At 42.5% G+C, this 14907-nt stretch overlaps 1 protein-coding gene across 1 annotated transcript in view; it reads right to left on the reverse strand.

Moving 5' to 3' along the window:
* Nucleotides 1–14907, reverse strand: part of PARP14 (poly(ADP-ribose) polymerase family member 14) — a 42661-nt gene that overhangs the window by 27337 nt on the left and 417 nt on the right. Inside the window, exons 2-5 of the mRNA XM_036851286.1 lie at nucleotides 10057–10181; nucleotides 9260–9293; nucleotides 5919–6161; nucleotides 2939–3175 (exon numbers count right to left, since the gene is read on the reverse strand). Coding sequence (XP_036707181.1) covers nucleotides 2939–3175; nucleotides 5919–6161; nucleotides 9260–9293; nucleotides 10057–10181 — 639 coding nt within the window. The remainder of the gene's footprint in view (nucleotides 1–2938; nucleotides 3176–5918; nucleotides 6162–9259; nucleotides 9294–10056; nucleotides 10182–14907) is intronic.

A 14907-nucleotide genomic window follows, 5' to 3' on the forward strand; every position in this document is an offset into this window, starting at 1 on the left:
GCAGGGGTACTCTTCTCCCCCAAACCCCTCCTCACTTTGTGTTAGTTATTAGACAGGTACAAGGGGTCTAAGCAGGAAGGGAATTAGAATGAACTCCAGGAACAACTTGGATTAAAATAGCATCTTGTGAAAAGATGTTAAAAATAACTTCACCTTGTGCACCATTGGCTCCTAGGCCTGGAGCCAGACCTAATGAAAAAAACGTGGCCTTCAGAGGCCCAGACTCATGGCTTCAACTTCCCACCATGGCCTGGAACAGACTCTGAGTACCAGTGAGTACCACCATGTGCCAAGCACTCTGCAGGTACAATTGAATTTGATCCTCACAACATTCCTCTGAGCTAAGTAGTAATGTGAGCCCTCTATTACAGATGGAAAACAGAGGCTTTGGTGGGTTAAAGTAACTTCCCCAAGATCACAAAGCTAGTAAGCACCAAAGCCAGGCATTTGAACTCAGGTCTGTCTGACCCAAGAACCATCACAGATATCACCTTAAAGTGGCTTAAGCTCTCCATCCTGTTTTCCTCCTCTGTAAAAAAAAAAACAAAAAACAAAAAACTATATAACTGTGCAGGTTCTTATGAGGATTCAGTGATGAGATACTGTGGCAGAAAACACAGCAAAAGATCTCATGTAGGGACTTCCCTGGTGGCCTAGTGGACAGGACACTGCGCTCCCAATGCTCCCTGGTCAGGGAACTAGATCCCACATGCGTGCCGCAACTAAGAGTTCTCATGCCGCAACTAAAGATCCCGCATGATGCAACTAAGACCAAGCACAGCCAAATAAATAAATAAATAAAATATTTTTTTTAAAAAAGATCTCATGTACAACAAGCATTCAATAAGAGTTCCCTTCCTTAAGATTTTGTGAATTGGATTCTGTGAAGCTGAACAAAATAATTTCAGATTAAAGTGCCTAACTTATTCCTCTCAAATGATCTATATAAAATACAATATTGCTAAATAAATTCTGTTTTTAATTCAGCTTTATCTACAGTTTGCCTCATTATTAATTCATTGTAAGTGGTGAAATATCCTACAAGAAAAATTAATGTCATAGATGTACAGGAGATTGGGGGAAAGTGGAGAAGTTAAGAGCACAGATTATGGGGCCAGACTACCCAGCTTCAAATCCTGGCTCTGTCACTTACTAGCTGTGTAACCTTGGTCAAGTTATTTGACCTTCTTGTGCCTCAGTTTCTTCATTTGTAAAATAGGGATTACAATAATAGCAACGCCCATAAAGCAGTGTCTGTGAATGCACTTGGTAGCACCCTGCAGAGCTGTGCAAATGTAAGTCGTATTCAGAAGAAGACACAGTCAGAGAGAGAAAGGGAAAATCAGTGTATCTCAGACACAGAGAACAGGGAATGAGTGAGTTTTGAGGAGAAGGTGTGGTCAACATAGTCAGATGGTGCAAAGAGGTCAGGGCAAAGAGCAACTTTTGAGAGTGCCCTACAAGTGTGGCTCTAGCATAAAATAAACCTGAATAAAATAGTTCCTATTATTATTCATACACATGTAACATAGACATTCTGAGGACACACCCAACTGCCCCATGCCCTCAAGATGTTCGAAAGCCCCATAGTTGTCAACTCCCACCATAAGCTGAGAGGTTAACTTCTAGAGTAACAGCTCTATGTAGCTCTCTCCCTGGGCCCAAGGCCAGGCTGAGAGAGATTTAAAGAACATGCAACAGAAGCTCATCTTTCATCCCTTTGCCCAAGGAACACTAGGTCTTTCATTCCATTTTAATCCAAACCATACCTTCACCACAATTTCCCCAACTCATAACAGCTGAAAGGAGGTTCCTCCAAGTACCCCCATGAAACAGTTTACTTTAAGTGAGTGGCATTCCACATGATCCTGTCTCATTCTCCCTCAGTTGATCCCAAGCACAACGTTCCTTCTTTCCCTAAGAAGTCTGGCTCCCTAATTCCTACTCCTCAGCCTTGACCTCTGAACATCAGTGGAATCTCCAAGCTGACCTTGCACATGCCTCAGAGAACGGGCAATCTATGTCTACGAATCCCTCAGAAACGTTTTCCTAAGGTTCAGCTGGACAAGGTTTTCACAGGGTCACTGCAAAGAACAATCCAGAAGGCATCCACTGATCATGTGAAACCATCCCTATTAATTTCTGAATGATGACACTGACAAGTGAAGCGGGAAGTTAAGCTACTTCATAGGAACTGTGTGTTTCTGAGTATTTCTTTACCTAATCTTGTTGAAGTTAACTTGAGAATTTCTACCAAATATATAGCTAAAACACAGATCACCTCTTTAAATACGGCATCTCAAAGACTCTAAGAATTATATATTTTTCAGTCTGTCATAAGTAGAGACCCATGAGAGAATCTCCTCATATCTTTCAAAAACTTGACATTGCTTCTCTAAAGTTTGAATCACTGGATTCACTTAACATGATATACCAGATGTACAGGATTGCTACTTGGATTTCCAAAAATATATATGGAGGGACTTCCCTGGTGGTCCAGTGGTTAAGAATCTGCCTTCCAGTGCAGGGGACACGGGTTCGATCCCTGGTCGGGGAACTAAGATCCCACATGCCACAGGGCAACTAAGCCCATGCGCTGCAACTACTGAGCACACTAGCCACAACTAGAGAGCCTGTGTGCCGCAACTACAGAGCCCACACACTCTGGAGCCCACTCGCCACAACTAGAGAGAAGCCCACACGCCTCAACTACTGAGCCAGCGCACCGTGACAAAGGTCCCGCGTGCTGCAACTAAGACCCGACGCAGCCAAAAATAAAATAAACAAATGAATAAATAAATTTTAAAAACCAAAAAAACAAAAATATATACAGATAAAAATAAAATACATCAGAATTCAACTGTTAACTGTTAAGATCTATTAAAATGGTTTTAATTATGCCAGGTAAAGTTTACAAAATTAGGCTAATAGGTATTACCTTTGCTGTCAAAAAATTCAATCAGTGCTGAACTCTCGTCAGGAAAACATTCAATGCTGGCAACTCTTCCCCCTCCGTTACGAGGATTTTCAAATAAACATTTCAAATCATGGTCATCAACACCAGGTGGCAGGTTTTCAACTCGGACCGTTTTTGTCACTTCCAGAAGTCTTGCAGAAAGCTGAAGTTCTTTCACTGAATGGTGCTTGACACATTTATCAACAAATTTCAGCGCATCTACAAACCATAATCAATTAATCAATCAATCAAAAATTATGATTTTATCTTTATATTATATAGAAGAAACTGAATATTAATTGAGATAAAGGAGGGAGGTTAAGCACTCAATTTTTAAATGCAAGATTTTAATTCCCACATGAGCATCTACATGCCTAAAGCTTCCAGCCTCTGAACAGCAATGCACATAGGAATGTCTTACCTGGATTGCTGACACTGAGTCGTGTGCCTGCCTCTAGCCACAGCCCCTTCCACCCCTCCTTGACATCACCACCTGAATGCACTCTCTACAACACAAGTCTCCTCATTTCACTCCTTCCTCGAATCCTGCAACGGCTCCCCATTACCTGCAGGCATGAGTTCAAGCTCCTTGGCTAGGCTTACGATGCCCTTGGCTATCTGACTTCAAACTAATTTCTAAATATCACCTCTTGTTATTACCGACCATTCATTTTATTTTCCACACTGCCACAAAACCCAATGATTATTTTGAAAACTACTTTCTCTTTTGCCTTCGTATATACAATTTCCTCTGTCTAAAGTGCCCTTCTCCAATTTTTTTACCCTGGTCCTGTTCCTCCTTCCAGACTCAGCCCCATTATCTCTTCTTTCAAATTAATAAATATTGACGGTGAGCCCATGACGTAACAGGCTCCGGGCTAGGATCCGGGGATAGAGGGGATGACTATAACAGCTCCTTGAAAGTTCACCATCCAGGAGGGAGGAAGTCTTGAAAGCAAACAAATGGCCTATTTGGGGATCAAATGAGGTGGGAAGATTAATACTGGGAATCAGACAAGGATTCCCAGAGTAAGTAGTCACTGATCCGAGTTTTGAAGGATGAAGAAGAGTTTACCGGGTATTTAAGGGGAGGAAACATTTCAGGCAGAGGGACCAGCAGGGGCATGTAGCAACACAGCATATCTGAGACCTGATAGCCTGGTACTGCTGGAGTATAAACTTCAAAGATAACCAAGCCACCATGCTTGTGTCCTCTTTCCTCCCATTCCCCACAGCCTGCTGTTCACAGCTGAGGGAAGCAGCTTCTCCTCTTGCATCTTCATTGTTCACTTATGAATGGATTTCCTCCCTGCTCCACATGAGTTCCTCAAGAGCAGGAACCAAGAATTATTCACCTGTGTACCTACAGTGAGACAAGTACCTGGCACATAGTAGGTATCAAGATTTTTGATCAATGAACAAAAGCAAGTCAACTTAGTTTTACCTTTATAAGAAATAATCAAAAATTTGAAGTAAGAATAGCTCCCTTTATTGAGTCCTTATCATGTCTCAGGTACTATGTTAAGAGCAAACACCATCTCATTTGATCCTCACAGAAACTGTATTAGGTATTATTGTCCCCATTTTATAGATGAGGAAAGTAAAGCACACAGAGGGTAGTAACGTGGTCAACCTCAGATAATTAGTTAAATGGTGGAACTAGAATTTTGACTTCATGACCTGTGCTGGTTGATTAAGATCAACCATTCCACTGCCATGGCCATGGAATAGCGAGGGCTTGGAATTGGAAAATTTCCTTGACTTCCAGAGATGGCTCTTCCAGTCTCAGAAACTGTCCACAGACTCCTCACACAGACCTTAAAGAGCACTCATATTCCGCGTTACATGCACTTACTCATCCCTGCATATGTGACAACCATGAAAGTATTTCCATAAAATGTTACAAAAAACCCAAACGAACTTTTTGGCCAACCCCACTAAGGAAATATATGGTAAAGGGGTAAGAGAACAGGCTCTACAGAGGTGGGCTGCTTCAGTTCAAATCTAGTTCTCCCAGTTATTAGCATCTCTGTGTCTCTGATTAGCATCTCTGTGTCTCTGTCTCCTCAACTGTAAGATGAGGAATAATAATAATCTCAAAAGGTTGTTGGAACAAATAAATTAATACGTGGAACAAACTTAGCATAGTACCTGACTTATAGTAACACTATATGAGTATTTGCTGTTATTATTACTGCCCAACAAGTCCAGTTTAGTAACACAGATCAATATTTACTCCTCCCAATGAGATAACACATGGGAAAACATTGAGTCCTTTGCTTGGAATCTCTTTAATAACCTGACTTTAGATTTCTGTTTCGGTGTGTTATTTCTGTCTCTCTGTCTGTCTGTCTCTCTCTCTCACACACACACAAACTCATACAATAAAGTTTGATTTATTAAACATATCAGAGGGACTTCCCTGGTGGTGCAGTGGTTAAGAGTCTGCCTGCCAATGCACAGGACATGGGTTCGAGCCCTGGTCCGGGAAGATCCCACATGCCACGGAGCAACTAAGCCCGTGCGCCACAACTACTGAGCCTGCGCTCTAGAGCCTGCGAGCCACAACTGCCGAGCCCTTGTGCCACAACTACTGAAGCCTGCGCGCCTAGAGCCCGTGCTCTGCAACAAGAGAAGCCACCACAATGAGAAGACCATGCACGGCAACAGAGTAGCCCCCGCTCGCTGCAACTAGAGAAAGTCTGCGCACAGCAACGAAGACCCAGCGTAGCCAAAAATAAATAAATAAAATAAATAAACTTATTAAAAAAAAATCAGAATTTGATTTCAGAACGAATTTGCTTCTCTTTCAAAATAAGAAAGCATCTGTATTAACTTGGAGTCCTCTCTTACTAGCTATTAGAAAGAGTGAAGCTTTCAGAAACGTTCCGTAATCTAGGTGTCCCAAATCCCAAAGTGTAGTGCAAAGTAGGCTGACAAATGGAGCATCCTTTGATCTTACCGGTATATTTTTGAAAGGTAATTACAGCAACATTAAAATCTTGTATTAATTCCACTTTAAAGTCATCATTGGTCAGGCCACTTATGTTCTCCACTAACAAGATTAGCATCTTATCAGTCACATTTGCCTTGAGATTTTCAAATGCAACCAAAGAGGAAATATTTTCACAATCTTTTGGGGTGTCTTCTTTTTTTTCTGATCTTCTATTGAGAGAGATATTTGCATCTAGTTCTTCTGATGCATCTGATTTTAGGGAGACAAAAAGGGTACAAGATGTTATATTTATCTACCATGTTCTTAGCAAGTAAATTATCATAAGCTAATTACACTGCCCTCTTCCCTTCCTGATCTCTTGGCTAACTCAAATAAAACAGATCTTAGGGGACTTTCCTGGTGGTCCAGTGGTTAAGAATCCCCCTTCCAATGCAGGGGACATGGGTTCGATCCCTGGGCAGGGAAATAAGATCCCACATGCCGCAGGGGCCGCAACTAGAGTGAAGACCCAACGCAGCCAAATAAATAAATATTTTTTTTAAAAAAACAGATCGTAGACGACTTCTGGCTTAATTTAATTAAAATAAAAAATAGTATTTGTCTATTCATATGATGTTGATGATGATTATGTTCAATTTTATTACACTCTTTTCTGCCTTGTTTCTCTAAGGAACCTGACTTGTTTTTCATAGCACTTGACATATATTTCTATCACTGCACCAAATTACAGTTATTGAACCAAGCTACTCCAAAGCAAGGGACATATTTATTCATCTTTGTATTGATGGCATATGGTATATAGTTGAGGCTCAATAAATGTTTGCTGAATTGGAGAATTACTGCTTAGGTCACTGGAGAAAAGCAAGACTATCCCATGCCCATATTTGGGCATCACCTAACACATTATGCTCTGAAAAGCAATAATTTCCTATCACTGGAGAGAAAAAGGATACTTACAGTGAATGACTAAGGAATGCACATGGAAGATAAAATGGCCCAGAGAATTATGTGTATACCTCAAACTTACAGAATAGCAACCACCCAGCCAGCTTGTTCCACTCCATCGTTGGCCATAAGTGAGTTACATATACAGTTGACCCTTGAACAACACGGGGAATAGGAGCATCAACCCCCTGCACAGCCAAGTAACTGCGTATAACTTTGACTTCTCAAAATCTTAACTACTAATAACCCACTGTTGACCGGAAGCCTTACTGATAACATGAACAGTCGATTAACACATATTTTGTATGTTATATGTACATCTACATATATTTTATGCATTCATGACATAGCTAATTTTTTCTTAATTTGTTCAATGTTTCTAAGCTATGCAGTTCATCTGTGAGTTTTTTCAAATTGTCACAAATTTCCAGAAATTTTTCAAATATATTTATTGAAAAAAATCCACGTATAAGTGGAGCCACGCAGTTCAAACCTGTGTTGTTCAAGGGTTAACTGTATACAGAAGGTCCGTCTCACTCTATGATTGTGCAATGAAGCACAATGAGTATGTTATGATCTTTAGACATTCTGTGAGCAACTATTCAATTAGCACCCTTATGTTCAAGGCACTGGTTGTGTGGAGATGGGTGCATACAAAAAACGCTAGAAAAGGAAATTACCAGTTTTCTAATGGATGTATACAAAAATAAATAAATAAATAAATAAGAAATGGAACTGACATTTGTAAATGTTTATCATGGCAGAGTAAAATGCTATGTGCTCAACAAATCCGTTTTGTTTTCTTCCTAGGCAACATTTCCCAGACTTCCTACAGTTGAGTTCCTACAGTAGAGTTCATGTGGCTAATGGAATATGGGTGGAACTGGTGAATTCCATTTCCAGACCTGGCCAATCAAATCTCCTTTATGTAAATCTCCTTCTCCCTTGCAGTGACCTTGGAGCCACATATCACAGATAATGGTGTCAAAAAGATGGAAGGAGCCTGGATTCCTGAATAATTGTGTGAAGCAGTCTAGACTCCCCCCACCACTCTAGCTGCCGACTACACTGAACTGTGATTTGGGGGGTTGTTTGTTACAGCAGTTAGATGACCCTGACAAACACTCCTGTTATGTGCTGGATGTGACACCACACAAACACACACTCATGCCAAATAAAAAATAGCTTAAGGATTCAATAACAACATAAATTAGCATTCAGTGAGACAGGCATGACAAACCAGAACGACTACTGGAGTCGGGGTGAGCTATATGAGTTCGACCTTTGACTCGGCCACTCCTTAGCCATGTGACCTTGGGCACATCTCTTAATTATAAAATGAGATTATTGGACTTAAGTGAATGGAAAGAGCCTTTCCAGCAATATAGTTTATAACCCCATGACTATTAGAAGCTTCATCACAAGAGTGGCTTGGTTGACTACCAAATAAAGAGTGTCAACAATCAAGCCAGGAATCCAAACGAGAGATGAAGGAATTGGGCTGGCTTGGAATGGCTTCAGAGAAGAGGAAGGACCTGAGTAGATCTTGAAGGCTATCCTAGAATTTAGGTAGAGAAAAGTGGAGTAGAATGTATTGTGAGCAACAGAAGTATAGACAGAGTGCCGAGATTGCACCAAAACCATTTAGGAAATGGCAATTTGACAAATGAAGCTTAAGGAGCACTTGTGCAGAGGTGTAAGAAATGAGGCCACATATAAATGATATCATATGGTATTTGTCTTTCTATGTGGAATCTAAAATACCACACAAATGAACATATCTACAAAACAGAAACAGACTCACAGACATAGAGAACAGATTGGTGGTTAGCAAGGGGGAGGAGGGGCAAGGGAAGGAAGGATTGGGAGTTTGGGATTAGCAGATGCAAACTATTATATATAGGATGGATAAACAACAAGGTCCTACTGTATAGCTACTAGGTTGCTAGCTGTTTCCTACAGCAGATGGGACGAGAAGAGCTGCCGCTGGTCTGGAGGGCTACACCCACATCCGGCACCCAGAGCTCAGAAAGCAGCACTAACTGACTTAGCCACACAGAGCACCCACTGTCACATCATGTCCTTGCTTCACAATGGCCAGTTGGGCACAGGTAGACTCTAAAAGTCAGTTCATCCACCTCTCGGGTACCTCTTTATCCTCCCATCAATTGCAAGGTGTCTCCCAGCCCCCACAGAGAGAGCTGTTCCCATCCTTCTGACCTGAACCCTTAGAGCTCAAGAGGCAACCCTTGCACAGCTGGCTGAGAGGATGGAGATGATGCAGCCCAAAGCATCTCTCAGCTAACAAACCCTGACTTGTGAAGTTAAGAAGAGAAGGATGACCTCTGCAACACAAAGTGTTTAATATTGAAAGCAAAACTGCCTGGTGAATGAGAAGTTACCTGATTCTTTCACACGTTCTTTGGTCTTGGATTCCTAAAACCCAAACAATAAAGTAGCATTAATAAATTACTAATAATCTCTTTACATTAAGAAAATGTCCCTAGGACCAGCCTGGAGATGTAGGGTCTACAGAAATTATAACTAAAAGCTCAGGCAATGATGCTGTTGAATATACAGCACACAAATCACTGGTAAAAACGAGTCACAAATAAAAGAAACCCCAAAGGAGCACCAAGTGTTTGAGGTAAGACCTAAATCAGAGCAATAATTCAGCTCATGTTCTTTTTCCCATTTAACATTTATTGAGTGCGTACTATTAACAAGCACTAGGCCATGTGCTTTACTAAGGCTGTCTCATTTAATCCTCACAACAATCCAATAATCCAAAGAGGTCAATACTATTACTATCCCATTTTACAATTGAAGAAATACTTAGAACCTGCAGTATAGATCGCTGGCCCCTCTAAACCATGTGAAAATGAAACAAATATAGCAAGTTCCAGGTTATTAAGTACCTGGGACAAACAGACCCAAGATTTTACATCTCAAACCACCATTATGGTAACCCCCCAATCTTGAATTTTCAAAAGTGTCAAAAATCAAACAAAAAGTGCTTCTTCTTCCATTATTTCATACCTACCCTATCACCACTCTCACTCCCTCCACATCTGTAAGTTGCTTTCCTCACCCCAGTTTGAGTTGTACTTCTCATTCCACTATATTTCCTCATCGTGGTTCCCATCCCACACACCTTGGGAGAACACCCTACTTCCCTTGTAAGCACCCCTTTACTTACCATTGTTGGAATTTTCCCCTCCTGGACTTCATTCGTGGCTCTGGGCAACAGGACAGTTAACTTGAACGTTCCTTTTCCTGGCCATACTAACTCGTGGTTCTCTCTCGCCAGAACTTGCTGCCGAACTGAAATTTTTTTAAAAAGCCAACTGTTAAGCAATCTTTATTCACAAAATTATTCTATGATTTCCATAGGCTTCATCATCATCAATCAACGGCTTGGTCAGCTTCTCAAGAGAGGCTGTGTGTGGTGAAAAGGGGGAAAGTTTAGCAAGCAGACACAGATTTGAATTCTATCTTTAAACTTACTTTTTTAACCCTGAGCATGTTCCTTAATAAGCCTTATTTACAAAATCTGTCTTCTTGTCTATTAATTAATGAAGACTGTCTTGTGTGGGTGTTACATGGATTAGATTCAAGAAACATTATAAAGAACTTAGTACAGTACGTGATGCCCAGTAGGCACTCAGAAAGGTAGCAATATTTATTCTACAGTGAAGGGAAATAATTAAATCATCCCTCACTGTGAGCCAGGGATGCTAGGACATGACATTATGAAAGCCATGTTTTAGGAAAGTGACTCAGGTTAACATGAGCAGAATGGCGAGGAGCCTCATTAAAAAGGTATTTCAATCAATTCTTTAACCTGTGATGATAAGATGGGAGAGATTCTTACCAAAAAAAAAAAAAAAAACATTAACACATTTGGCAGCTGGGCTGCAGTGGAAGAAAAAATGAACAGTGGACATGAGTCCAAAGACCTGGATTCAAATTCCAACTTTGCCACCAACTAGCTGTGTCACTGAGAAAATATCTTAACTTCTTGCGTCTCAGTTTCCATACTTGAAGCAGCGTCTGTGAGTGAATTTTGTGACACCCATAAGAGCTGTGTAACTGTAAGTTATTGTACAATTATAAGAAGGAGCAGTCAGAGAGAGAAAAGGAAAATCGGTGTATCTGAGACAGTGGAGAACAGGGAATGAGTGAGTTTAGAGGAGGAGGCCTGGCCAACGTAGTCAGGGGGTACAAAGAGGTCAGGGCGAAGGAGAACCTTGGAGAGTGCCCTGCATTCACAGATGTGGCTCTGCTATGGATGTTGGGCTACCATGTTGTATTCTGATATGGTTGCCTGCTGAGGCTGAAGATACGGGTAGAATCTTTCATCAAGAGGGACTTGAATAGCTTTCCCACCTCAACCATCCATGAAGAGGATGAGGGAGGTGATGACTTAATTGGATGCCATCTCAAAAACAGGCCTCAAAAACAATATGAGAAGGAATGCCAGACTCTAATTTCATTCTTTGTGAGCAGGGTGGGTGTTTTTGCATGGACTCTGATAGGCTGACCTAAGCTGGAGTGAGGACTAAGGACTGGATAGGACTGCTGAGCCCAGAGAGCAGGCTAAGTTTTATAAGCCAAGCTATCTAGAGTCATGGACCTCTGTGTTACATTCCTTTTATTATTCCCTATATTTTGGTAGAGTCCTGTCCAGGTATCTAAATGTGCCAGCTTGTTCTGAGATTGTGTGTAATATGTATGGGCACAACTATTTTAAGAGAGTAAGTGGTAGCAGTAACAGTAAGTGATCCGCAACAAGGAGAAAGTGAATCTGGGAGGAAGAAGAGCTGAAATGCTGCCCTCTAAACACCCTTACCCATGTGGGCAGGCTCTCTCCTGCACCAATCTCAGACCATCCATATTTAATTTTATTTAAGGAGAAGCTGACAATAATCAGGAGCAAAATTATGACCAGAAAAGATGATAAATGTACACATCTGAAACAGGATTTAAAATCTTTTTTTTTAATAAATTTTGTTTGTTTGTTCGTTTTTGTTTTTTGGCTGAGTTGGGTCTTCGTTGCTGCGCGAGGGCTTTCTCTAGTTGCAGCGAGCGGGGGCTACTCTTCGTTGCAGTGAGCGGGGTCTACTCTTCATTGCAGTGTGCGGGTTTCTCACTGCGGTAGCTTCTGTTGTTGCAGAGCATGGGCTCTAGGTGCGCAGGCTTCAGTAGTTGTGGCACGCGGGCTTCAGTAGTTGTGGATCACAGGCTCCAGAGCTCAGGCTCCGTAGTTGTGGCGCATGGGCTTAGTTGCTCCGCAGCATGTGGGATCTTCCCAGACCAGGGCTTGAACCCATGTCCCCTGCATTGGCAGGCGGATTCTTAACCACTGTGCCACCAGGGAAGCCCAGGATTTAAAATCTTACAAGGCAATTTACACTCGACTTTTCGGAAATTCAGCCAATTATATAGAAGTATACAGCTTCCAAATAGTTTCTGTTTGCTATCCACTCATTTCTACACAGGAGTGCTTTTGGGCTCATTCTTATTATGTGAATGATAAGAGTCAAGTTGTGTTACACTATGGGCCTGCACCTGTTGGGGCCACTTCCTTCCCTGGAGGGCAGAGGGTGTTCCTGTGGGAGAAGAGCTTTGCCCAAGGGACAGTGCTGGGGTAGGTAATTTGATGTTAGCAAACTCCTGACCACTTGCTTCTGAGAAAGCCATTCCTCTGCGAGGAAACCAAAACTGAACAGGGACTTTCCACCCCTAAGAACTTTGACCATACAAAGAGCTGAACTAAGCTTTGAGTGTGTATGCTGGGCGGGTACTACTGCAAGAAGGACATTAGAGCAGTCTAGATGTGGGTGAAGGGAGGAAGTGGGCTGGGAGATGGGAAGGAAGAAACCTGGCAGGGAGACTGAAATCACTTCTGCTTTGAGGACTAGAACAGAATGATGTTATCATCACCCAATTATATTTTTGCTGTTTGTATTTTTACGAGGTTTGTATTTTCTACAATTATTTCCCTTTTTGTTCATTCAGGGTCATCAACAAACAACAGGGATTCTCAGACTTTAGCAAATCAGCATCACCTGGGGTGTGGTTAAACATGCAGATTCCCACCCACCCCACACTCAGGGTACCTGAGTCTCTAGGACAGAGCTGGGAATGTGCCTGTTTAACCTGTTGTGATTTGGATGCAGGGGGTCTGTTGCCTCAATGTGAGGACTACTCTTGAGAATAACGGGATTTTAAAGAAGAAAGAAGTGCCCCTAAGGGCCAGGCCCATGGTGATGTTGACAATTGGAATCAAAATGGTAAAATCCTGGGAGGAAAAGTGAAGCCCCAGGGAAATGGCTTACATTGCACAGATGCCCTTTTGAGCATTGCTTGGTGAAATTAACCCTTGGAAAACTTTTTGACATTGTTTTAAGGGCTCTGAGCCAGGCAGGTCTCCTGACCCCTGCCCACCTCGCTTCCTTCACACTGGTCTGTGCACCCCTCTCTTCTCTGGGTTTCATTCTTTCCTTTTTGCATCCCTGCCCTAGAGCATTCCAATTGCTCTGATGGCCTCGTAAGCCTCCTTGCTTCTCCTCTGACCCAAATGCTTCTCCAAATCCAGCAACGGGAAGGCAGGGTCAGGGGTTGTCCACATCCTTGCCTTTGAGATTCTGATGGGAAAAAGTGTGCACTGGGAGAACAGCAGGTCACGTGCTTCCCAGTGCAGACCTGGTAGGTGTCTCGAGCAAGCAGATAACTGGTGGGTACTTGTCCTCCGGCTTCCCTAATAGCAACAGCATGAGGAGGGGTTAACTCAGCTGCTCAATTGCCTATGGGGAGGGAACTTCCCCCTCAAAGCTCAAAACTCCCAACCCTCAATCAACTCAGAATGCCACCCGTGCTCCCAGCCTGAGGACCACCCTGAAACTGACTGGAGAGGTTCCAGCAAGATACTGTGCATTGATCAACAGTACCTGCCTTTCTCCTCCAATAAGCCTCTATATTTACATGCAGACAATGAGATTCTAGGCAATGCTTCTGCCCCTCTCCCAAGTGATCCCAGAATCACTGGGAATCTCCATGACCCATGGGGAAATCCCTGTGACTCCTCACATTGCTTAGCTCCTTCCTTCCCCATCTAAAAAATAAGAGAAAGCACAGGGGCTCTCCCTCTCTCTCCAAGTGGAGCATCCTGTAGAATCAGTTACCAAATCCAGACAGTACGCAGACATGCATCTTCCATCCCCATGATGACTTTCCTTGTTCAAGGGCTCACTGGTCCTCACTTGGACATTGCATGACACTCTTCAAGGGTCTGATGTCCATGGTCTCTCCCAACAGAAATCACTGTACTTATTTGCAACCAAATTTATCTCCCAAAAGTGTATTTGGACATGGCTCTCCCCTGCCTATCTGTGGGGGAAAGTTCATACTCCTTAGCATGTCATGCAAGGTCCTCTTTTATCTCAACGCAATATTCTATTAGCCTTAATTTCCACCCCACTTCTTTTTAAAAAGGAAGTTTAATAAGAGAAGGCCTAAGATTTTTTAAAATACAAGCACCCTCTTTGTAATCTTATAAAATTTCCCAGATCCTACCTGTTCTTTTTAGTGCCAGTCTCCAGAACTCGCTTGTGCACAGAGATAAGGAGGGGGCTCATTCCTCAAACCAAAGCTACCCAAGGGCGCCCAGCACTTCCCTGGAGACGCCTTTGCTCTCCTGTCCCCAGCACTGCAGCCAGCTCCCATCTGAAGAGCCCTCCCCAGTGTCTCGCCTATCAAGAACTGAATTCACCCTCAGGAGTCAGTTTAGATGTGACTTTCCTGGAAACCTTCTCTTCCCTTCAAATTGTGTTCCCATAAACCTCTGGAGTTCCAGAACTGCGGCTTTCAGAGGAAGAAGACAAAAATTGCAATGGCATTGCAACTCTGCCCCTAACACACGATGCCACTACACGATGTAGCCTCGTAAAATGAGGTAGGTGTACCAGCTCTCAGGCAGCTCCCTTCAGTCACACGGTTCTAAATGTTTATTTAACCCACCTGGGCTGTCTGCCGCCAGCTCCGGGCG

This window comes from Balaenoptera musculus, chromosome 4 (genome assembly GCF_009873245.2).
Source record: "Balaenoptera musculus isolate JJ_BM4_2016_0621 chromosome 4, mBalMus1.pri.v3, whole genome shotgun sequence".
NCBI lineage: Eukaryota > Metazoa > Chordata > Mammalia > Artiodactyla > Balaenopteridae > Balaenoptera > Balaenoptera musculus.